Consider the following 24,294-nt stretch of genomic DNA (forward strand, 5'->3'; position numbering starts at 1 on the left):
GCACACAGCGGGGAGCTGCTAGCAGACTGACTAGATTAACAGACATTTCGAATAACTACTATTTATTTAAACATACATTCATGGGATTCATGGGTGCTATGGTATGGCTAATGCTAGCTGAAAAGGCTGCACAAGTACCAAATTATTTAATGGTGTTCATCAAAATTCCAAATTGGTCACTTGCTTTTTGGGTTGTTGTTTTTTTTAACCATTATACACAAGTCATTAAATAAAATACAACAAAAACATATTTAATATATATTTATTCCAACTATTAACTTGTTTTTGTTTATTTTACTGATGTAAAACTTCAAATGTATGTAACCCAGTTTGGGAAACAGTAAATAAACAAAACAAAGAAGTCTCACAAAAAAAAGTTTTTCATTTTCATTGTGAAATGTCTAGTTGGTTTTTACAGCTAGTGATTATAAAAAAAGAAAGATGCCTTCATTGAGCATCAAGTCTGTTTTAAAGTGTGACACTAGGTCTAATCCCCATCTGCTGAGGGCGGCTGCTCAAACAATGTCCTAATTTAATCTCCTGATTACACCAATCCTTCCAAATGCAAAGACCTATACAAAAAAACACATACACCTGTACACCTGATAAAGAGTTTTTTTTTTTTTTTTTAATGACTTTTCCCCCAATAATTTTTATTGTACAGAAGGGGGAAAAGCCATTAAAAATATATAGAGTAGAGAGTATTAGAGTAGAACAAAACTGCATCAACTAGCTTCTAATCCATGTTTAAAACCCACTCATGAGCAAAAACTTGGAAAAACACAGTCTGAAAGGAGTGTTTGCTGAAATTATCTAACCTTTATTCTTTTAAGACTTTAGCTAAAGAAGAGGCTGAATACGCACATGTGTGAGTGAGAGAGAGAGAGCCCTAAAGTCTAATGGAATTCCAAAAGTTTCACATTCCTAGCATGATTCACATAACTTATTCATCAGTGTGTATGTGCGTATTCATATAGATAGTGTTGTGTTAGAAGCTTTTCACTCTGCACACTCTGACTGTAATTCTCTTAATTCCCTAGAATTACAGACCCCCCAAAAAAAGCAATAATTACTACCTTTACCACACGATGCCGGCCCTAAACCCGTAGGAGCACATTTCGCCTTCAGCCTGAGACTGTCAGCTATAGTTCCTTTTCAGCATTTTGGAGCACTCCTTGGTTTGTCCGAAACCAGACAAAGGTAATGATCATGTGATCACGACACCTGCAAATGTCTTATCAAGAACAGAGTCATTTTCATTTCCGATTGTTGGGTTGGATTGTTGGAACATCTATCCTAATACTTCAAAAAATGAAAGTAAATAAGTAAAAGAAAAAGGAGCAAGGTTTGGATACATTTTAATATGATACAGTTCCATAGCAGAGTCAACACCAACTGCTCTACTATTTAAAGGTACTGAATAATCTGAAAGGCTACCAGTTTTATATACATTTCACTTTAATTAGAAGGTAAGATAATGACTACTACATTAAGCTTCCCATCATTTCATTACAGAGCTTCACATTCTGTGAGGTGCAAAGAACAAGCATCGGCTTTGGTTTTCTCATTTTCGGCTTCGTCCAAGATATTTCATTTTGGTGCATCCCTACAAAATGTACTAATAATAAATTCACTTTAGTTGAAAATATGCAGGGAGGTGGAGGCTGGTTGCTGAGGAACAGGCCTTTCTTAGCAACATTGTTATTATTTGACTGTGTAATTATTTCTTGTATTTTTGTTGGTGTTTGTTATATTGTGTCCCTCTGTCTTTTTGGACTTCGAGTCCATAATAAAGTTGAATTGAATTGAGTATGTGTAACTCTTTACATTTGTACTCTGTATTATCAATAAATAAACTGAAGATCAGGGTGGTAAAATCTCCTTCACTCTAGGCACATACCAGATATGAGCGCTTAAATGCCACGGGGGGTAGAAAAGAGACAAAAAAGATCAAATCTCGTACAAAACCTTGCAATAATTTGCAGAATGGTGAACTTCACCTCCCGAAAGGAAAACAGATTTGATGACGCAGACTTAACCCTCACTTAAATCTTTTGGGACAATACACATTTCTGTGATCTTTTCCTCCCTAAAGGGGATCGGATGGCTTAATGTCTAACGGACAGACATGTCAATTCTCGCGCAAAATCTTGAGCTACGTAATCGCCACGATTTCAGTGCGACATCTGAAACATAGAAGTACTGTATAAAACTATTCCCAATAGTGAACTCAAAGAACCAAATTGCTCATGTTTTGCACAATGTTTTTGAAGTTTAGTGGCCACTAGACAGAAATGAAATGTAAATGGATAAACTGAAATTAAAATTAAACAGAAATGGGTACACTATGCAACAGAATTGGGGATAATTGGAAACGGAAAATCAGAGGCTCTAGGTTTGTTATCTTTCACTCTGCCTTTTCTGACTATTTGCTTTGAAAGATGCTGCACAAATGTAGTTAATATAACAATCTGTCACTGTAGTGTCAGGCTTTGAAAAGCTCTTTCAGCTTCATATCAAATGCATGCATTGTATAAAATTGAGAAAATAGTAATAAAATTAAAAGCAATGCAAGTACATGAGCATTTGTATATTTCCAAGAGTGAATGGTCTGTGCACGTGTTATTTCTGTGTGCGACATGCTGGAGAGGCAGATCGATATGGTGGGCAGACATGGAGAGGATGCTGTCAGGGTAATTACTTTGTTTTCTCTGGGGGTGTATCACTCTCACAAACCAACAGCCTAGATCTAAATGTGGGTCAATACACAAGCACATACATCATTGAGTGGCCAGTTGTTCCAGATGAGGGCCAGAGGAAAAACATTCAGGTCAAAAAGACAACCAACACAGAAGAGCATCAACACTTGATATCACAATGTCTATGACAGTAGATCTACTGTGCACACAAGCTCCAAATTCTGCATTTCTATTAGTTTATCCTACTTAGAAACAATGGGAAGATGTTTTGTAGCATGGCAGTCAAAGCAACATCTTGTTGTTTCCAAGGCAACAGCGAGCTGCATGCAGCACCACAGTTCCATTATATTCACTTGGCATGTGGCTCCATCAGCAGAAATTACAGTACTGTCTTGTTTCTCCAACATCAACACTCTGGAAAATGACCTCAATTCATAATAAAACCCCTATTGTACTATCAACCCTTTGAATAAAAGAACAATGCATAACATCTAAAGCCGTTATGTGTTTTTGTTTAGTTTCTCATTCCAAAAATTACTCCTGGTGGTCCATGAACAATAACTTTAGAGTCACCAAATGTATCATTATAAAATAATTGCTGAGCTATAATGGACAAACTTTTGTAGCAAATACATACATATTCTGCCATCTATCACTTGCTTGTTTCTGCTGATTTATTTTTTTATTTTTTAACATTAAAATCCAATCTCTACATTAAGTATTGGATAACACAAATCATGAGATTTGTCTTCACAAGTTCATTGATGAACTGAAACAGGTGTGATGAAGCAATCTGGTATTTGGATATATTGACATTTAATAAGCCAGCGAGGAAGAGAAAACTGTTACACATTCCGTAGTCCTTGTAAAGGTTTAACACCCCGTGACCTAACAAGATCAATCTAAATCACACCCGGGCACAAACTGTCTGTGTTGAGTTTGCATGTTCTCCCAGTGCTTGAATAGGTTTTCTCACAGTTCACACATTTCCATCTTTCTGTCGGTTTCATCGGCTTCCCCCAATCATATATGTCATTAATTTCAGATACATAGCAGAAATGTAATGGAACAAGCGCACAAAGATGACACGAGATTTTTAACGAAATTTGACATCCAGCCGTTTGCTACGCTTGCTAAAACTAGACATTAGACCACCTGTTCAACAGTGACAAATAATGTGGAGGAAAGGTACAAATTTGTCCAAAAACATGTAGTTGAGGTGTTTAGTCTGTCGTGTCATATACTGTAGCTATATCCACTTCAGAAGGTGAAGTTTGTCATATTATATATTGCACAATAATTCATATTTCCCTCTTTCTCTGACAAATCGAGACAAATTGCATGTAAATACATGATATTATCCCAAAACATGCATGTGAGAGTGTATTCAGTCGTATCGCAATTTCCGGATTGATTGTTTAAATGATTTTTTTTTTACAAAATAACAATATTGCAATATGGGTCTAAAACATGAATACATTTTTCAGTTTAATTGCATAGAAAACTAAAGCGACCATGAGTAAAGAATAGACATAAAATAAACTAGTAAGTTCTTGTAACATTAAACATTTCAAATTCACATGTTTTATATGTTGATATAAGAAGATCAATGAAAATAAAAACAGAAACAAATAGCATGAATAGGAATAACCACATAGAATTAAATAGCAATATTACTTACAAAATACAGTGATGTTCTGATGTTTTGCTTCATATTTAAATGAGTTGCATTTGTTGTAAACTTTTATTTGTTTTGTCTTAGTTTTTAAGTGAAATACAAAACTAAAAAATGTTATTGTTTATTGTTGACCTTTGGGAAAAACTTAAATTTGGATATAAAATGCAAAAGTAAGTGAAACACTGTAGTTGTGTTTATTTAAACAATGTTATTTGTTTAGGCCTTTATTATTATTTTTGTGATAATAACTACAAGAAGCCTGAAGATAACAAAATCTGTTTCCTCTTACATGATTCATCGTTTAAAAAATTGATGATGTATTGATTATTAAAATAACAGTTTTCTGCAGTCCTAGTAGAGTCTGGTCAACTGCATGCATACAGTTCTTCAAATATTAGGGAGGTTTGTGGCTTGAAATAAGTACAAGATGATGCAATAGAAAAGACTCAAAATATCCCGGGAATAAACAGTTGCTCCCGGGTAAAGATAGTAGCTCTAACAACAGGTTAAATAATAAACTGATGATATTACAAAGTTTTAAGTTCACCTCAAACCTGTTGGAGGCAATGTGGAACTCTGGATGCTAATCACTCATATTTTCTGGCTCTGCACAAAGATACAACCTTTCTAGGACAAAGTTATTCAGACTTAAAAAAAATTTTCACTGCAATATTCTTAAAGACCCTCGGATTGTTTACTTAGGCCTGATCCCTGAAAACATCATTCGACGTCTATCTTTCTATGGACAAACTGACTGATTCATTAAGGAACAAAGCAAAGACTTATACATAGCGCTGGGATAAATGGACTGACTTCAAAAACAGAAAAAAGGTGATTGATTGTACAACACACTACTTGTAACAACTTGTATGAAAATTAATGTGAGGGTGCCTCCCCCCATTGTTTTTTTTAACTGTATTTCCTGTTTATTTTACCATGTTCTGGTTATTTTTGTCTTTCTCTGAAAATTTAAATAAAAAGTAGAGAAAAAAAGGCAGTTCATACTCGATTACAACAATTCTGCAAAGATGAGTGGGCCAGAATTCCTCCACGGCGTTGTAAAACACTCGTTGCAAGTTATTGCAAACACTTGATTGCAGTAGTTGCCGCTAAGAGTGGCCCAACCAGTTATTAGGTTTAGGGGGCAAACATTTTTTACACAGGGCTATGTAGATTTTTTTCTTCCTCATTAATAAAACCCTTCATTTAAAAACTGCATTTTGTGTTTACTTGTGTTATCTTTGACTAATGTTTAAATTTGTTTGATGATCTAAAACATATAAGTGTGGAAAACATGCCAAAAAGTAAGAAAACAGGAAGGGGGAAAACACACTTTCACACCACTGTACATAAAAATACAGACAGACACCATGTATTTATCTTCATTCATTTAAGGTCTGTTGCTGAAAGTTGTCAAGATGAAGGAAGACACTGGGGTTCTCTTGCATATTAAAGATAAAGACCATGGCGTGGCCATGGAAGTTCAATACCACAAGTCCTGCTACCGTCAGTATACCAGGTTCTTGACCAAGCCCACAGTAACCAGCAACAGTTACTGGGACCACAGAAGAAGACATGTGAGACATATTATGTGGTCAATGGAATAAATTCCTCAGACTGCACATATCTTGATATGGTCGGGATACAATGTTTTTGTTGCACAACTTTCTGCGTTATTTAAGTGTGTGTGTGTGTGTGTGTGTGTGTGTGTGTGTGTGTGTGTGTGTGCGTGCGTGTCCGTCCATCCGTCTGCCTTCGATGTCAGCTACAAGATCATTTGTGAGCAGATCATCCGGCAACAAAATATTGTGAACCAAGAGGTGCTGAAGATGAATCAGCTAAGAAGAAGTTCATCAATATAGTGAAAGAGCACGAGGACATTGATGCTACAAACTACAGGTAATGTAACTGAAATACTAACATTGACCTTGTCAGCTTTGGAGAAAAAAAAACTGCAGCAATTCTAAATGACAGATAAATCAAACTGGATACATTTTGAACCAATCACCAAGCTACTATTGTTTTTGACTCTTTGTTATGACTATAATAACTGCTTATCTCAAGATGCCAAGGTGGTAACTATTTTCCTCAAAAAGTCTGCGATGGTAAGTAGTTTTCTACTGGTGAATATATATGTATTAATACTCTAACCAAATATCATTGTATTGATCCTGTATTTTGCAGGATGGATAGATTGAAGAGGAGGCTGACCCTTGTTTTCCCACAGCTAGTGTTTCGCTCCTCGATCAAGCACAATATATGTGAGCTGGTTTTAGTTGAGACACTTGCTGCTCGGGCTGAACAACGATTTTTTTTCCTCAATATTGTGATTGTTATGTATTTTTCAATGAACACAAGCAATAAATCAATGTGTTTCATGATAAACAATTTCAGATCTATTTAAACTTTAAAGCAAACAAATCTGTGGCTTTACCTCTTCAACATATCTAGTAACAAACTTCATGTTTCGTCAAACAAGTAAACATGTGGACTGCACTTCTTAAACACTCTAGGAACTTAACAGGACAGTACAAGACAGGACAAGAAAAAAAATTAATAATTGCAGCCTTTGCAATGAGAAAATTGTGTTATATGATATCGCAATAATATCACAAATGCAATTAATCGTTCAGCCCTACTTGCTGCAGATAAGCTCATACACAGAATACCTCAGCCATCAAGTGCAGAATCTACAGAGTCAACGACAGAAGTAAGCCAAGCAGAAAGTGACACTGAAAACAGACATAGTACAAAATCTGCTTGCTAAACTAATGAGGACACAAGGACACTTTATTGTGCAGCACTGATGTTAAAAAGGCTCCTATGTGACTCCCCAGCAATGATATGCCCTTGGCCCCCACATCTGATGATTTAAAAGTGACTGCAGCAAAATGTGTTGTGCCACTTGAACTGTATAATCTGACTGCTTGGATTATAGGTGCTTTAGAGAAACCCACATTAGCATGTTTTGTTAATATAAGTCTCTGTCAAACTGTTGGCCATCTAACAGGTTCATTACCAGTAGTGTCACTACTAAGTAGACTAGCACATTGTGCTTCATGGGACACAGATTTAGCGACATGGGATAGTGTTTCTGACAGTGATGGGGGTGATTGGATGCATTAAAAAAAACATAAAACATCCTCTAAAAAAAATCATCCATTGAACAAAAATACCATACAGCTATTATGTTATGTTAATATGTACATACATTATGTTATCATGCATAAAAATGTCCATTTGTGGAAGATTGTGTGTTGCCAAAGTGAATGTTTATTAATAAGACAAGTGAATCAAGCACCATCGAATTTTTTTTTTTTTTTAATCTATATTGATATAGATTTATGGCTTGCAACATAAAACTGCAGGATATTTTGCAGAGAACTTTTAACCCAAATTCCATTAGGGTAAATTCTAAACAAAAATGCATTTAAAAAGTAGTGCCCAGACATGGGAACAAAAATAATTTTCCAGCCATTTTTTTCATGGTTCACCTTATGGTCTATAACACAGACCTTCACTGCAACAAGCAACACTACAGAACTCACTCACACATGCTGTCCCTTATAGGAGAAAAAGCCAACAGTGGCACAAATTGTGCAGCTGTTTGATAATATATTCATAATCCATATCGTACATTATGCCATATAGTATATCAGCATTTTGAGGAAAAACTATCAAGTAATGAATTTTAGTCCATACCACCCAGCCTTAATATAACACACACACACACACACACACACACACACACACACACACACACACACACACAGCATTTATATATTATTATTTTCCTCCTTTTATAATGAACTCAGTGTATGTCTACCAGCACTTGCAACAGTATGAGGCAATAATTTGGTACTTTATTTATTTATTTATTTATTTATTTTTAATCAAAAGTGTTATTTATTAATAATGTAAAACGAATGAATATGGAACGAGAAACTTCTTAGTTTATTTCTTTATTAAAAGCATTCAGCCTTTAAATCAAAACGGCTGTGTAGCTTCTTTTATTATTATTATTATTATTATTATTATTATTATTATTATTATTATTATAAAAACCAATTGTATTTCTTTAAAAAAAAAAAAAAAAAAAAGCGAGAATATTCCCCATTACCCCGTCATGTGCAAAACGTTTGAGTTTATAAACGTGTTGCTCATCCGCAATTTACCTTCCTTTCTTCATCGTGAATTAAACCTGCATTGTTTTGTTTGTTTTTTAACCAAAAGACAAATCATTGAATATATATTGTTATTGTGAGTCGCAGCTTAGGTTATTGTGTCCCAAAGGTGAACAGTTTCAGATCATAGGCTGAAGGATGGGTACAGTACGTTCAGCGCCATGCATTTTCCCTGTATTGACATTTATTAACACCTACGCTAGAATCTCGTCTTTCACCGACGGACGACGAGCAACAAGACAGAGCCCATTATCGGACACACAGAAAAATCACACTTTGTGACGGTTTACCAAAATTTACCTGAAAATGGCGAATTCCGTCGTTTTAAAGCCGACCGTCCGGAGCAGCCAGGCCCGGATGCCCTCCTCCGCTTTATCAGCTCCACAGAAGCAGCGTGAAAACACGGCTCCGTGGGTGTTTCCACACTCCAGGAGCCAAACAGATAAATATCCCCAGTGAACGACAGGTTACACAGTGACGGCGGACCGTTGGACACCGAAGCTCAGGAAAGAGTCGAGCTGTGCGCTGAAAGCAGTTTGAAGACGCTGGAGGAGGACTGATGTCGACGGGAGGGTGAAAACACACCACTTTACTATTAATCACATCAGGCGGGACTTCCTGTGACCCTTCACAATAAACACAGGCACTCCTCAGCTAATCTACATTCCGTTCACATTTTCAAAAATAAAAGCCCATAATGAGAGGGGACGCGGTCCAAAATATTCGGATCCACACGTAGTCTACATACAACTATTGCTTTTACCAATCCATCATATATTTATACATATACTGTGATGATAATCTATATTTTTCACTACATTATTATTATATATATTTTTTAATTATTTTACATTACCTATTTATTTTTTTAACTGGCGAAAATGGGCTTCCATAAATAAATCTAATTAGACATATTTATTATTTAACATTAAAAACAAAATGTATCAATTATAAAATTATATTGTTTAGGCAACATTACATTGGAAAAACAAAAGGAATTTAAAACAAAATGACCGCAGCTAATGGGTTCATCCAGTTATTAACCATTATAACTATGCCTATGGTATATACAGGCAACTATAGGCCAATGCCTTCAGTGAGTACATATACTGTGATGATAATCTATATTTTTCACTACATTATTATTATATATATTTTTTTTTTAATTATTTTACATTACCTATTTATTTTTTTAACTGGCGAAAATGGGCTTCCATAAATAATTCTAATTAGACATATTTATTATTTAACATTAAAAACAAAATGTATCAATTATAAAATTATATTGTTTAGGCAACATTACATTGGAAAAACAAAAGGAATTTAAAACAAAATGACCACAGCTAATGGGTTCATCCAGTTATTAACCATTATAACTATGCCTATGGTATATACAGGAAACTATAGGCCAATGCCTTCAGTGAGTACCCAGTGAGTCAATAATTAAGAAATTTATGATAATACTGGGACAATTAGAATTGTAAATATTTTTGTCATATTATAGGCTAATGCACATCCCAAAACTCGCTACAGACTTGTTCTTTAATTTAAACGTAACTTGTTTTGTAGCGCCATCCACTGTGTAATAGTTAAAACTGCAACTAAAACCATCCTGAACTTCAGCAAAGTTTATCTAGGTTCATGCTCAAGAATCACTCACACATGCACGCGCACACCCATGCTTGAAAGCATATTGCATTTTTTTATTATTATTATTTATTATTAATGAAAAAGTACTAAAAAGTGGTATTTCCATGGTGATGCTGCTGTGTACATTCTCTCATTTCCCATCAATAATTGCAATATTTCATAACTTTGACATACATCATATGGTGATTTTTTATTTTATTTTTTCCCTCCTACTGACAAACAGAAATGTATGAATCTGTGCTGGATAAGCAAGTATCCTTTTGCTACTTCATGATTAGGAGTGTGACTGCATGTTATAGATGGATAATATACACAAAAAAGAAGAATAACTGAGGATGTTTTAATACAGTCAACACACACTAGGCAAATTTAAATGGGTTGGCAACATATAACAGATGTATATAGTGTACTGAATTTAATTACAGTTTATTGAGAAATAGTTGAGAACAATAAAAGTTAACAGTCAAGTATGTGTTTGCAGAATTTTATACATCACTTTGTTCAAAATGTAGACACATCAGGTCATCATTTTAACAGCTTCGTAACAAATCACCGATGCGCATAACAGGAAGCTGTCATACCAGCTGAATACACCTGTTTCCATGTTGCTCTGTAAAATGCTTCACAAATTGATCCAGATCTAAAGCTTTTGTTTGTTTTGATTCAATGTTGAGTGTAGCCAAACTCGATAGTCTCTGCTCTGTCATATTAGACCACAAATAAGTCCTTATGAGGCTGAGAGATGAAACACTTTGATCACTGGATGCACTGCTCACAGGTTAAACAACTGCTATTTTGCACAACCTGAACAACTCGTAAAAAAAACTTCATGGTATGGCTCTAAAAACTGAGTGAGCTCCCTTAGAGTGGTGGGACTGTCCTTTTCCCCACTTTTCCGCTCTAGTACTGTGCTCATGTGATGCAACTCATGCTTGAGATCCTCGCAATTTGAATCACAAGCTTCTTTCAAAAACGTTGGACTTGATGGATTTAGTGCCTGGATTATGTCACAATTTGTGTTGGAAAATCTTCTTCCTATTTCTCCAATCATGCAGTCCAGAACTGGGTAGTACACAGACACACTAAAAGTGTGTTTGCTGTCTCCACCTACACCATTCTGTCCCAGGCTGGTGTGGGTGACAGAAGTATCCTGAAGCATTTCAGTATCAATGTTGCTTTTTTGACATAAATCAAGTGCTTCACTCCGCATTTCCTCAAAAGAGGCTGGACTATGGTACTGAACCAGTGAGTTTTTAAGTGCTTCATTAAGTTCAACAGCCTTAGCATAGTCCAGTGTTTTAGACTGGAGCATGTCTGATAAACATTTGGAGTCACTCAGGACCTTTTGGAACAAAACAAGAGAACCAGCAAACTTGACATCAATCTGGGCCAGTATTCCTCTTGCTTCAACAGTTCTTTCTGGATGGTTCTCAACTGCAATCTCTTCAAAAACCTGTACTATTGCAGGCAGCACGTCCGTAATATTGTGAGAAATTCTGTCTCTCCAGCTCAAATGTGCATCGTTGAGCAGTTGGCGCTCCCTTGATGCACCATCAAACATCTCAACCTGCACTTCCATCCATTTGTTACGTACATAAGACTCTGACATGAGCACATACAGTCGTTCTAATAACAAGAAGAAGTTGCCTGCATCTGCCACGGTTTTTACAGTATCTACTATGACTAAGTTTAAGCACTGTGCACCACAGTGAAGATAGAAGGCATGTTTGGCAACTTTTTTTATTTTGGCTTGGCCACATGCCTGTGCCCCGTGCATCACTGCAGCGCCATCATACACCTGCCTACAAGGTTTTCCTTGTACTCCAGCCCGTGCTTCTCCAAGAAGCATATAATCTTGTCACTTAAGGCGACCGCACCCAGGTGTTCAGCCTCTTCAAACTCCAGAAATATCTCATGAACCACACCGTTATAAAAATACCTCACAACAAAAGACGTTTGCTCTTTTTTCTGTGCATCTCGAGTTTCATTAAAAATGACTGAAATTTGCTTGCTTGATTTAACCTCATGGAGAATTTCTTCTTTCTCAATTGCAGCCAAGCATTCAAGTATTTCATTCTGGATTGTTTCATTTGTGTATTTTGCATTTTTAGCTTGTTGTTTAAGCCTTTTTTGAATGATGGGATCGTGGTTACCCAGCAAATCTAACACAGACAGAAAAAAACCCTTATTTTTTGAGTCATGAGACTCCCAGTGACCCAGCTGAAGCAGTAAGCAGCATCCTTTGATTGGGAATACCCTAACCAGGCATTGATATTTGTACCAGTCGCTGTGGAAGCTTGTTCTGGCTCCTCCATGAAGAGTCGCAGGGAAACTGTCTCGCACTGGCTGCACAGGTACCTCACACCTGGACTTGGATATGTCTAGAAGATAAAGTGGAGAAGAAAATTAAACTGCATTACATCAGAACTAATTATACAATGTATGAGAATAAATATATAGATATATATATAGAAAAAACTGAATACATTTGGAACGGTCATTGATTTGTTACAGTCATCAGGCTGTAAGTTATTGCGCACATGAAAGACGCTTTGCTGTGACACTCATATTTAACTCACATGCTGTCCATTTCTTCTGATCCTCCTTGAGATGGTTCTGTTCCTTCATTGGAGTGCAGCTGTGTTTAATTAAACTGATTAGACTTGATTAGAAAAGGCACACACCTGTCGATATAAGACCTTACAGCTTACAGTGCATGCCAGAGCAAATGAGAATCATGAGGTCGAAGGAACTGCCCAAGGAGCTCAGAGACAGAATTGTGGCAAGGCACAGATCTGGTCAAGGTTACAAAAGAATTTCTGCAGCACTCAAGGTTCCTAAGAGCACAGTGGCCTCTATAATCCTTAAATGGAAAAAGTTTAGGACGACTGGAACTCTTCCTAGTCCTGGCCGTGCAGCCAAACTGAGCAATCCTGGGAGAAGAGCTTTGGTGAGAGAGGTAAAGAAGAACCCAAAGATCACTGTGGCTGAGCTCCAGAATTGCAGTAGGGAGATGGAAGAAAGTTCCACAAAGTCAACTATTACTGCAGCCCTCCACCAGTCAGGGCTTTATGGCAGAGTAGCCCGGCGGAAGCCTCTCCTCAGTGCAAGACATATGAAAGCCCACATAGAGTTTGCCAAAAAACACATGAAGGACTCCTAGACTATGAGAAATAAGATTCTCTGGTCTGATGAGTCCAAGATTAAACTCTAATTCTAAGCGATATGTGTGGAGAAAACCAGGTACTGCTCATCACCTGCATAATACAATACCAACAGTGAAACATGGTGGTGGCAGTGTCATGCTATGGGGGTGTTTTTCAGCTGCAGGGATAGGACGACTGGTTGCAATTGAAGGAAAGATGAATGCAGACAAGTACAGAGATATCCTGGAAGACAACCTCTTGCAGAGTGCTCAGGACCTCAGACTGGGCCGAAGGTTCACCTTCCAACAAGACAATGACCCTAGCACACAGCTAAAATAACAAAGGAGTGGCTTCGGAACAACTCTCTGACCATTCTTGACAGGCCCAGCCAGAGCCCTAAACCCAACTGAGCGTCTCTGGAGAGACCTGAAAATGGCTGTCCACCAACGTTCACCATACAACCTGACAGAACTGGAGAGGATCCCCAAATCCCGGCGTGAAAAACTTGTTGCATCATTCCCAAGAAGACTCATGGCTATACTAGCTCAAAAGGGTGCTTCTATTCAATACTGAGCAATACTTATGACCATGTGATATTTCAGTTTTTCTTTAATAAATTTGCAAAAATTTCTACATTTCTGTTTTTTTTCTGTCAAGATGGGGTGCTGAGTGTACATTAATGAGAAATAAAATGAATGTTTTTATTTTTTTAGTAAAAGTGCAGGGAGAACATGCACATTTTATCTCCTGACATGTTTTGACTGTCAACTACCAGTCTTCCTCAGAGGTGATATGCCCTGTTGTGTCCCTACAAGTTCTCTCATAAGGAGCTCAGGAGCTCATTGGTCACAAGAGCTCCTGAGGGCCACTCACATGGTCCATGCGGGCCACCTGGTACTCGCGGACGCCGTGTTGGGGACCCCTGACTTTGCATCTATAACACATTTTGAGGAGCTTTTCTGTGGTTTGGGACATTTATTCATCGCAGTGTTTACCTCCGAGTGCCTCCAACATGGCCGCGCATTTGGGTTACTGCCCAGAACATGACGTTGGTGAAAACCCTATATTAATCCAAAAAGATGAAGTTTATTTTTTAGACCTATAGTTGTTTTGTTTGTTTATTCTTTTTAATGGCACTTTTTTTTTATTGAATTTCGCTAACAAACAATAAATGTCAACATTTTACACAAGGATAAATATATATATATATATATATATATATAAAAGAAATACCAGTGGTACAAAATACAGCAATCAATAGATATATACTTCAGAACACAAAGTTAAATAAATGTAAGTTAATAGTTTTTACAGCTTTGGGGTTTAAAGAAGGCTGAACGGTATCGTTGTTTTATTATAACGTAACTACTTTGACGTAATGTGTCATCGTGTAGGCTACGTTTGTGCGTCTGTCGTCATCACCCCGACCCCCGTCCGTCTGAGCCCGGTGGAGCTGCTCCGTTGTTTTTAACCGCTCCGCGGTGCGAGTCCAGCGGTCAGCGATGTCACAGGCAGCGGAGAGACTTCGCCTGCTGAGCGGTCACCTGGACCGACATGCAGCGGTGCTGGTATCCTTTCATGGAGCTTTAGCACAGGGGGACACTGCTGAGGCGGAGAGCCATGGTGGTCTCGGAGGGGGGCTTCATGGAGTAAACACGGAAATATGTGACAGCTCGTAACCGTTTGAACAGTTTTCCTGAATTTAAATTATACAATATACTCTTTGTCAAAAGTGGGGCAGGTTTTCGACAGAACTGGTTCAGTTGTTGCGTCAGAGGCAGCTATAGCTCTGCTAAAGTTCTCTCCTCTCTCTGTTTGTCAAGCATTAGCTCTTTGTGTCGTATGGATTACACTTTATTCTGTTCGTTTAAGCTTGTTTCAATATGTATCCAGTGTTTGTTGGACAGGCTTGACGTCACAGTATTCAAGGCAAAGGTCAACAATAAAAGTAGGTCATCAGTGAATGCAAAGATCACTAAACTTTTGTTAAATCTTATCCCGATACATAGGTCACGATACGATACAATATATCCCAATATTAAAGTACAACGTGATTATTGCGATTTTTTTAAATATATATATATATATGACTGAAGAAACAACTAATCTGTAAATGTGTACACCTTCATGAGAAACATTATGTATGAAATATATTTTATTGGCATATTTTACACTCAAAACATTGGCTTTAACATGCCATGTGCCAACGACTTAAAAAAAAAAAAAAAACATACAATCTGCCTGTGGTTTTTAAACCAACTTTGACTTTAGTGCAACATGGCTTTAGTGCAACTTAACTGAGGTATATGCCTAGAACAACAAATAAATGCAGAAAGTTAATACTTTCTTTTTAGATTTTATTGAAAAAACACAAGCTGGTCAACATGCCCAGGTTTCAGTACACAACTTTGTGTAGTTACAATATCTGCTGCAGTGGAAAAGACTTCCCTGGATAAATAAAGGTTAAAAAAAATAAATGATAATGATAATAATAATTATATATATATATAAAATCTATATGGATGCATTTTTAGTTAATCCAATCCATTGCTGAATCGATTTTTTTTTTTCAACACCCCTATTAGACAGTGAAATAAACCTGTTTTGAACATAAGTAAACAGCTAACTTTTACTGTTATTTTTTACTCTTCAGTTTAGGTTAACATGAAGTATCTCAACAGAGGAGAAATTACATAAAATGCAACACAGTGTCATATTAGACCAGACCAGGTTAATAATTTCCATCCGTTGTCTAGAAATAGCAAATAATCTGTTTGATCATTTTTTTCCCTCCATATATTTCCCTTAACTTGTTTCCCTCAGAGAGCAGCACCCACTTCCACCCAAACTGTAACCCACAGCTATCCACACAGGTTCAGGTACAAACAAACAGTGTTTTATTATTATCATTTATTATTCTATCATTATGTTTTTTGTTTTTTTTAATAGTCCATATATTTTGGCTTAGTAATGACAAATAATTTATTCTCTTTACTGTAAAAATACAAGAGAAATAATTTTTTTTAAATTGGCTTTGTGAAAAAAAGCTTCTAAAATTGCTGTTTCTTGTTGTGGGTAATGCTTTTTTGTTTTGTTTTTTTTGTCTGTAATTGGAATTCCCTGAAAAACAAATGTTCCCTACATTTTTATTTGGCCTAAATTTAGTGTAAAAAATGGTTTTGTAATTGGTTTTGAAAATTATTTAACTGTGATATCTTCTCATTGGGCAGGTACAGTTTGGATAACTCTTTGTTGACCCCAGAGCAGCGACAGTTTTATGAGGAAAATGGTTTCCTTTTGATCAAAAACCTCGTAACTGAGGACGACGTCAACAAGTTCAGGTAACAGAACTTTAACTGTGTAAATAACGGCGTTAATGAACATAGATCAGCCATTACATTATGATGAGTAATTAATGTGCACGTTCACCTCCTATTGTCCAATGTATAAGTGAACAGTGTATTCTGACATTTTATGATGGACGCTAGCATTAACTTCTTGCAGTTTGAGCTGCTGTAGCTTCTCTTTTAGATGTTATGACCCAGACTGTGGAAGCTGATACACAGTCTGGGTCCAAAGTCATTATCAAACAACTAGATTTCACAATATCAGTGAGTTTGTGACCTTTGTACACAATTTGTATTTTCAGGAAAGCATTTGAGCGTATCTGTCTGAAGGAGGTGAGTGTGCCTGGTCTGGTGGTGATGAGGGACGTGGCCATCGCAAAGTCTGAATTTGTTCCGGATCAGAAGGCTGTATCTAAGATCCAGGACTTCCAGGAGGATCCGGAATTGTTTCGATATTGCACCTTACCACAGGTGTGTAGTAATGTAGTGAAAATCACAAATGAAATGATCCAATGTGCTATGTCAGCATATTAATAGTAATAATAATGCCAGATTTGGTATTAGCTACCACAGATAATCATTTAAATGATCAAATATGAACAAATAAGAGCAACATGATTTTTGTGAATTCTTGATATTTGCTTTGTTTTAAAATATATTGAGATTTGGACTGGTGCAGAAAATGAAATCATCAAACAACAAAAATGCCTAATGCAACTTTTCAGATTTTAGGCCTAACTCATGTATTTTTATAACATAAATAGTTTTAATACATTTTAAAATTCAAATTCAATCAATAAATACATTAAAATTAAAAAAAAGTCGTAATTTCAAAAATGAATAAATAATTAAGAAAAAAAATATTGTTCCCTGGTGACAAATAAAGTTATTTGAATTGAATATCAAATATATAGCCAAAGAAAGCCAGTATATGAATCAGCTGTGTATTTCTACAGCTTTCTGTGCTTTTTCTCATTTTCTCTCATGCTGAATTGTTCCTGGTGCATACATATTTGTTGGAAAAAATGTATGATGTCATTTCCTTTCTTATATTTTCAAAATATGCCAGACTTTAGTTTTATTGCCGACACACTTTATTTAGAAAAAACAAAACTGTATCTTTGTGTGAAAGTCTTTATTTTATAACTCAGGCAACAACAAATGTACTTGTTTTACCCTTTTTTTTTTACTGACTATTGTTTAACACCATATTGTAACTTTTGCATCAGATACTGAAGTATGTGGAGTGTTTCACTGGACCCAACATCATGGCAATGCACACCATGCTGATTAACAAACCTCCAGATGCAGGTACACTAACAGTGTCCAGCTAACCCACCGCTGTTGACTTTTGCAACAAAAAAAAGACAGTGTGAGGATTTTTACATTTTTGATTTCAGGTAAGAAGACTTCTCGTCACCCAATGCATCAGGACCTGCATTACTTCCCATTTCGTCCAGTCGACCGCATCGTCTGCTCCTGGACAGCGATGGAGAAAGTGACTCGGCAGAACGGCTGCCTGGTCGTTCTGCCCGGAACTCACCATGGGACGCTGCTGGTGCACGACTATCCTGAGTGGGAGGTATAAACATGTCCCGCTATGCTCACTGCTCATTCATTCATCCACTCAAGTGACCAAATAATGTAGTAATTATGTAATTTCCCAGGGGGGCGTGAACAAAATGTACCATGGAGTGCGAGACTACGACCCTAATCACCCACGGGTTCACTTGGAGATGGAAAAGGGAGACACAGTATTCTTCCATCCACTGCTCATTCACGGCTCAGGCATGAACCAGACAGAGGGCTTCCGTAAGGTACTGCATTACCCACAAGTCACCTGGGCCCAGTTTTTCAAAAAGTTTAATCCGGATCAAATTTATCCGGATTTGGTAATCCTTTTTATTTGCTATCCATGATCATGTATAGGGGTGGGAACCTCTGGTTAGCCCACAATATCTATATAGATTATCTCACGATATGACGATACTGCTATTATCGATATATTGGTCAGAAATTAATCTACGATAATCTATGACATAAGAAAAAAAAAGATTAAGTGAAAAAATATAATTTTTATTTTATATCTGTGAAAGACAATAATTAGTGCGACATTTCTGTAAATAAGTGTCATCATACCAATGTAAACAAATAACTATCTCCAATAGTGCTTTCTGTAAACAAAAAATAGGGTCTTTCTTACCAGTGACACCATTATAGTGCAATATTCCAGTAAACAATATATTGGTTCCTTAAACAGACAGTGACAACATTTCTGTGAAGACCTTCCTGCACATTTTAGTGAAAAAGCAGAAAAGGTTTTAAAAATAATAATGAAATTCAAAAAAATAAATAAATAAAAAAAAATCGATACTTAGCGTGAGCATATATATAACGCCATATTGAGATATCGTCACACTCCTAATCATGTCATCCATCTTACGTTTGAGCCGGTTTTTCAAAGCAACATCGGATTAGATTTATCTGATCCAGATATAAACTTTTCAGGATAACCAAATCTGGATAACCATTGCTCATTTTTGTTTGATGAAGAGCGCTTTAAGCCTTTAGAGACCCTGACCAACCTCCTGCATTCTGCCAGAACCAGCAAACAGGACGTGCAACAAGGAACACAGTAGTTAGACACTGTTTCTGATTTGGATTTCAAAAACCAGTGATGCCATTGCCATTGCTTTATTATCCTATTTTATCATTCCATGCATCATTAAACATAATCTAAAAACAATAATTGGGATTGTGATGAATATACATCAATTAGTGACGGAATTGAATATATTATTTGTGGTCAATATTAACAGCTGTTTAAAAGATTTGTACTTTGCTGTAGGTCTTTAATGTTATAGCTTTCCTAATCACTTTATGATTGAACAAATCAAATTAAACCTAATGAATTAAGTAGATATTTTGTAGGCTATGCTTCATGATCCAAATATATTTTCAAGATTTGATCCAATCCGTTATCCAGAATCTGAGTTGATTACTTTTGGAAAAACTGAGCCCTGGTTTTCTTGTCAATTCTGTCCCAGAAGCAAAAAGACAAGAGTTTCACATCTGCTGTAGCGTGTGATCGTGTGTTCTCATCATTTATCAGGCCATCTCCTGCCACTACGCCAGTGGGGATTGTTACTACATTGACGTGAAGGGAACCACTCAGGAAAACATCGCTAATGAGGTGAAGGAGATCGCAGAAAGGAGATTTGATGCTGGCGACATCAGTTTCCAGGTCAGATGTTTTCATTCAAGTCTCATCCGTTTCCTATTGATGGTGTTTATATGTAGACAGGCATAAAGTGTAAGTAAACCCTGAGGTTTGTGCATTGTGGCTAGAAATGTAAAAGAATGCCTGATTATGGGCGTGGCTCCTGAAGCAGTCTATACTATAAAAACTAAGACCAACCTATGCTATGCTAACTACCTACTCAATACTCATTATTATACGGTTCTATTCACAATTCTCTGTCCAACCTACTCGTCACACATTGCAGAGTCCACAGGTGCTAGCTTGTATAGGAGGGGCGGAGCCAATAGTTGTGGTTCGTGATGTAAGAAGCCACCAAAACATCACAAACTACCTTCCTCAGCTACTGAGATGTCCAGAAAAAAAAAGTAGTAGGCTTAAAAAAAAAGTAGAGGGCTAAATCTCGGGGCGAGTAAGTTCAATTATTAAGATTTAAATAGATATATTATTGGGTGAATGTTTTGAGAGAGTGATTGTTTTCCTTCAGTTGCAGCCGCCAGATATTTGTTTTGACCAGCAGAGGGCGCTGGTAACCCAGTGTTTGGTTGGGGTGCAGCTATTCTGCTCAGTGAAGAGATGCTATGCTAGCAGACAGAGCTAATAGAAAAACTTGACTTTTACAGATATTCACGTAATATTACAGATATTCTTTCGGTGCTAAAGGGGTAGACAATCATTTTTTAACATGTTTAAGAGTAGAAGGCAGCCAGAACGAGTGTAGTAGGCGTTTCCACCCACGCCGCCTACGCTTCTGGACATCCCTGCAGCTAATAGCAACATTCAAATGTAATAGTCGGGTTTTAACCAATAGAGGGCAGTCACTTTTACATTTTTACAACAAAACACACCAAATTTAAGTACTTGGAGTAAAATGTCAAGAATTAGACTAGGATCAATCAACAACACTACTTCCAATGCATGTACATTTGTTTTGAGTAGATCATCTAAATTTTATTTTTATCTGAAGCTGCTAATATCACCCCAAAGCATCTCAAGAGAAATATAGATCACTTTAACAGAAGTGGAACTAAAATTGCACTGTGAGATTCATCGTTGATTGTCTTAAAACATCCTCAATTAGCCATTTGAATTTGCCAGACGCTAAGAATATAAAATGTAACTTCAACACTTATCGCTCACACAGGATTCCTGGGCTTTCCGTGGTCGTCTGGTGCAAGGTGAGAGAGTGTCAATGTGAAGATGCTGCAGAGCTGAAGAAGAACACGACCCGCTGCTGTGCCTCTTTTATGTGTCATCAAGTTAATGCTCAGCTCAATGATTGATCTACACATACAGCACACTACTCATTCTCTTTAAAGATTAATCACAGTTATGAACTTAAAGTAATTAAAACATAACACTGAAATAAAGAGATGTTCATCTCGTGAAGTGTCAGTGTTTAGAAAACATTGTGCTACAGGCTTCTAAAGCAAAGTGCTGTTAGATTTGTTTAGAAAAGTAACAATAATGTTACCTGGAATGTGAAAAAGAGCTTATATCTACACAAATAGAATGAACAATGAAGTTTTTAATGAATGATGATGACAAGCAGATTAAGATAAATAAATTAGAGTTATGTCTTGGTGCAAAAAGGAGACGAAATGTGGTGATATGTGGAAAAAATAACCTTACCCAAATATTATATATTGAGCTAATACAGCTCAATATTGACGTAATATCTAATTGAGGCCTTCATATCAGCTCTAATGATTTAACAGTTATTTTTGTAACAGAGTTTCCACTTTGAATAATGTAATGTGTAGATAATTGTATTAATAAACTCAAAAATGACTTCCCTGTGGTCAGACCTTTTGTTTTTTCCTAGCACATGAAGCCTGTTTTGTGTGAGGAATAACATTGATTAAATGATGCTGTGTTTCATGATTAAGTGTCGTTAGATCTTGTCATAGGACATATTTCTCTACACAGCAGATACACATCTTTTAAAAGTTAGGATTTTTAACTGCTGTGCAATGAGCAACGCTCTGCCAATCCGGAACGCCTCCTCATCGCATCACTTTAAAGGTGGGAATGGTGATCATGCTACTGCGAAACCTTGACCAACACAATCAACATTGCACTGGCTCAAGATACATCATAGAACAAATACTGCCACACCTCTTAGTGGCAAAATCTGTAATTGGTGTCAATGCCGGACACGTTCTTTTAATTCCATGAATCACCCTCATACCATCTGACAACATCTTTCCATTCACCTTGCGACGGAAACAATTTCCAGTCAGACCCTGCTTTGCCATGACTGTGAATAAGTCTCAGGGTCAGTCTTTACAACGTGTTTTCTGCACAAGAGATTTTTTGAGTCATGGACAATTCTACGTTGCTGCCAGCAGAGTTGGCAGATCAAACAGACTTCGCATACTTGCTCTAAACAAAGAAAATGTGTCACTTTCTGACCAATGACATTTTTACAGAAGTCCTGACATAGCAACTCTGACAACAAACCATTTAACACAGTTTTCTGGAACTGCAAATAAAGATCGAATGATTAGTGAAGTTAATGATTGATTAGTGAAATTATTTTGAGATGTAATGACCTCTTTCAATGGCAAAATAAATAAAAAAACAAGAATCGACAGAAGAAAGTTCATTTGTAGTTCACTTTCGAAGCTGCAGATGTATGCTAGCCTATATTACAGTGCTAAATAAATACATACTTCCTACGGGCACTGCACAAACACCCATAAAAGCAGGGTTAGAGGCAGGTCTTGAATATCAATCCAGTGAGTAATGATTGCAAATACAGTTTGTTTACCCAGTCGAGTCACATTGCTTTGCTGTAACCTGGAGCTGTTTTTGTGTTATTGTGCCTGGTTAAGTAAAATTCATTCCAAAGCTTCTGAAACTGAAGCAGATGCAGACCTCATGAATAAGGGAAAAAAACAACAAGGCTTTAACTCATGATCCAGAAACATTAAATACACGATGTGGACAAACGTTTTTCAGTTTTCTATTCCAATTCATCTTAAAAGTGGTGGATGAGGCTTAGGTCAGGACTCTGTGTGGGTCACCCTAAACTCGTGGCTTTGTGCACTGAGGCACATTTATGTTTAAATAACAGAGCCTTCCATAAACAGCTCACATAAAGTGAGTGTAGACAGCATTGTGCATCACTATGACAGAGATACATCTGTGTGCCTGCCTGTTGTCTAAAGCTGTGATTCTCAACATTTTCAGCACGTGACCCCGAAAAACAAAAGTTGCAGAGGAGGACCCTCACTGCACCTAAAGGTGCGTGAACACAGACATGAACATTGAAGAACAGTGATGTGGAGACAGGGCCATCTATAAGGGGGAATAAAGGGGAGAGCTTTTTGGGGTCCCATCCATAAAGTCACCATTGTTCTATGAATCTGTGATAACCACATTTATTTATTGATCTGGATAATATCCACTGTTATCCATTGTTTATTATTATTTGTGCCATAGTGTATAGTCATCTTAATTATATAAATCCTTGTTTTAATCAGAAATAAAATGGGTTAAAACAACTTAAAAGTGACCAAAAATGTTGGAAAAGGTGGTGAAATTGTATTTTAAAAACCACAGAAATTGATTAAAAGTTGCTAATTAGAGTGGTGAAAAAAAAACAGACAGAAAAAGTGCAAAAAGGGTTTAAAAGTGGCAGAAAAAAGTAGGAACAATTAGTTCAAACTGGGAATTAAAGGCATGGCAAATTGTGAATGTGGTTAAACTGACAAAAATAAGCATGAAATATGGTGAAAGAGGTTAGAAGTGACAATAATGGGTCAACATATGCAATGTTAGGTGTGAAAAATGGTGGAAAGGATTTATAAATGCCAAAAACGTCTTGACGGTGGAAAAAAAATGTGCAGAAAAGGCATTGAAATTTGATGGAGGAGTGGCAGAAATGGGAGTAATGAAGGAGCAAAATATGGCAAGAAAAAGTGATGAAAATAGGTTAAAATACGGCAAGTTCCAGAAAGAGGGTAAAAATAAGCCAAAATATTCTCAAATTGTTAAAAAAATGAATTTGTTTCTTAAGGCAGCGATTCTCAACTGGTGGGTCGGGACCCAAAAGTGGGTCGCGGAGCTGTACTGGGTGGGTCGTGGACAATGGCTCCCATTTTGGACTTGTCTTTTATTTTGAAAGAAGCTTTTCTTTTGACAGGCATGTTGTCAAATGCATGTAGCATCAGAAAATATATAGATGCATCAAAATAAAAACAAGATTATATGTGTGTGTTTTCAACAGTTATTTTTGAAAAACTAAATTTGGTTGGTTAAATTAAAAAAAAAAAAAAAAAAGTGGGTCGCAATTTAAAGACCTTGGCAAAATGTGGGTCCCAGGG

At 36.7% G+C, this 24,294-nt stretch overlaps 2 protein-coding genes across 2 annotated transcripts in view; one reads left to right on the forward strand and one right to left on the reverse strand.

Moving 5' to 3' along the window:
• cdk17 (cyclin dependent kinase 17) overlaps nucleotides 1–9,200 on the reverse strand; it is a 63,125-nt gene extending 53,925 nt beyond the window's left edge. Inside the window, exon 1 of the mRNA XM_028450806.1 lies at nucleotides 8,862–9,200. The gene's annotated coding sequence lies outside the window, so the exon portion shown is untranslated. The remainder of the gene's footprint in view (nucleotides 1–8,861) is intronic.
• A 5,554-nt stretch (nucleotides 9,201–14,754) lies between these two features.
• Nucleotides 14,755–21,758, forward strand: phyh (phytanoyl-CoA 2-hydroxylase). Its single transcript, XM_028450808.1, has 9 exons — nucleotides 14,755–14,925; nucleotides 16,181–16,236; nucleotides 16,588–16,698; nucleotides 17,007–17,175; nucleotides 17,934–18,015; nucleotides 18,105–18,286; nucleotides 18,372–18,521; nucleotides 19,817–19,948; nucleotides 21,108–21,758. The coding sequence occupies exons 1-9, from the start codon at nucleotides 14,860–14,862 to the stop codon at nucleotides 21,159–21,161; spliced, it is 1,002 nt and encodes a 333-aa protein (XP_028306609.1). The 5' UTR covers nucleotides 14,755–14,859; the 3' UTR covers nucleotides 21,162–21,758.
• Nucleotides 21,759–24,294: the final 2,536 nt, after the last annotated feature.

This window comes from Gouania willdenowi, chromosome 6, assembly GCF_900634775.1.
Source record: "Gouania willdenowi chromosome 6, fGouWil2.1, whole genome shotgun sequence".
NCBI lineage: Eukaryota > Metazoa > Chordata > Actinopteri > Blenniiformes > Gobiesocidae > Gouania > Gouania willdenowi.

Bases quoted from the DNA above. Each gene is read 5' to 3' on its own strand.
- phyh (XM_028450808.1), top strand. From the start codon at position 14,860: ATGTCACAGGCAGCGGAGAGACTTCGCCTGCTGAGCGGTCACCTGGAC. The intron at 18,016-18,104 runs GTACACTAACAG...TTTTGATTTCAG, and splicing joins TAACAAACCTCCAGATGCAG to GTAAGAAGACTTCTCGTCAC. The intron at 18,522-19,816 runs GTACTGCATTAC...ATCATTTATCAG, and splicing joins AGACAGAGGGCTTCCGTAAG to GCCATCTCCTGCCACTACGC.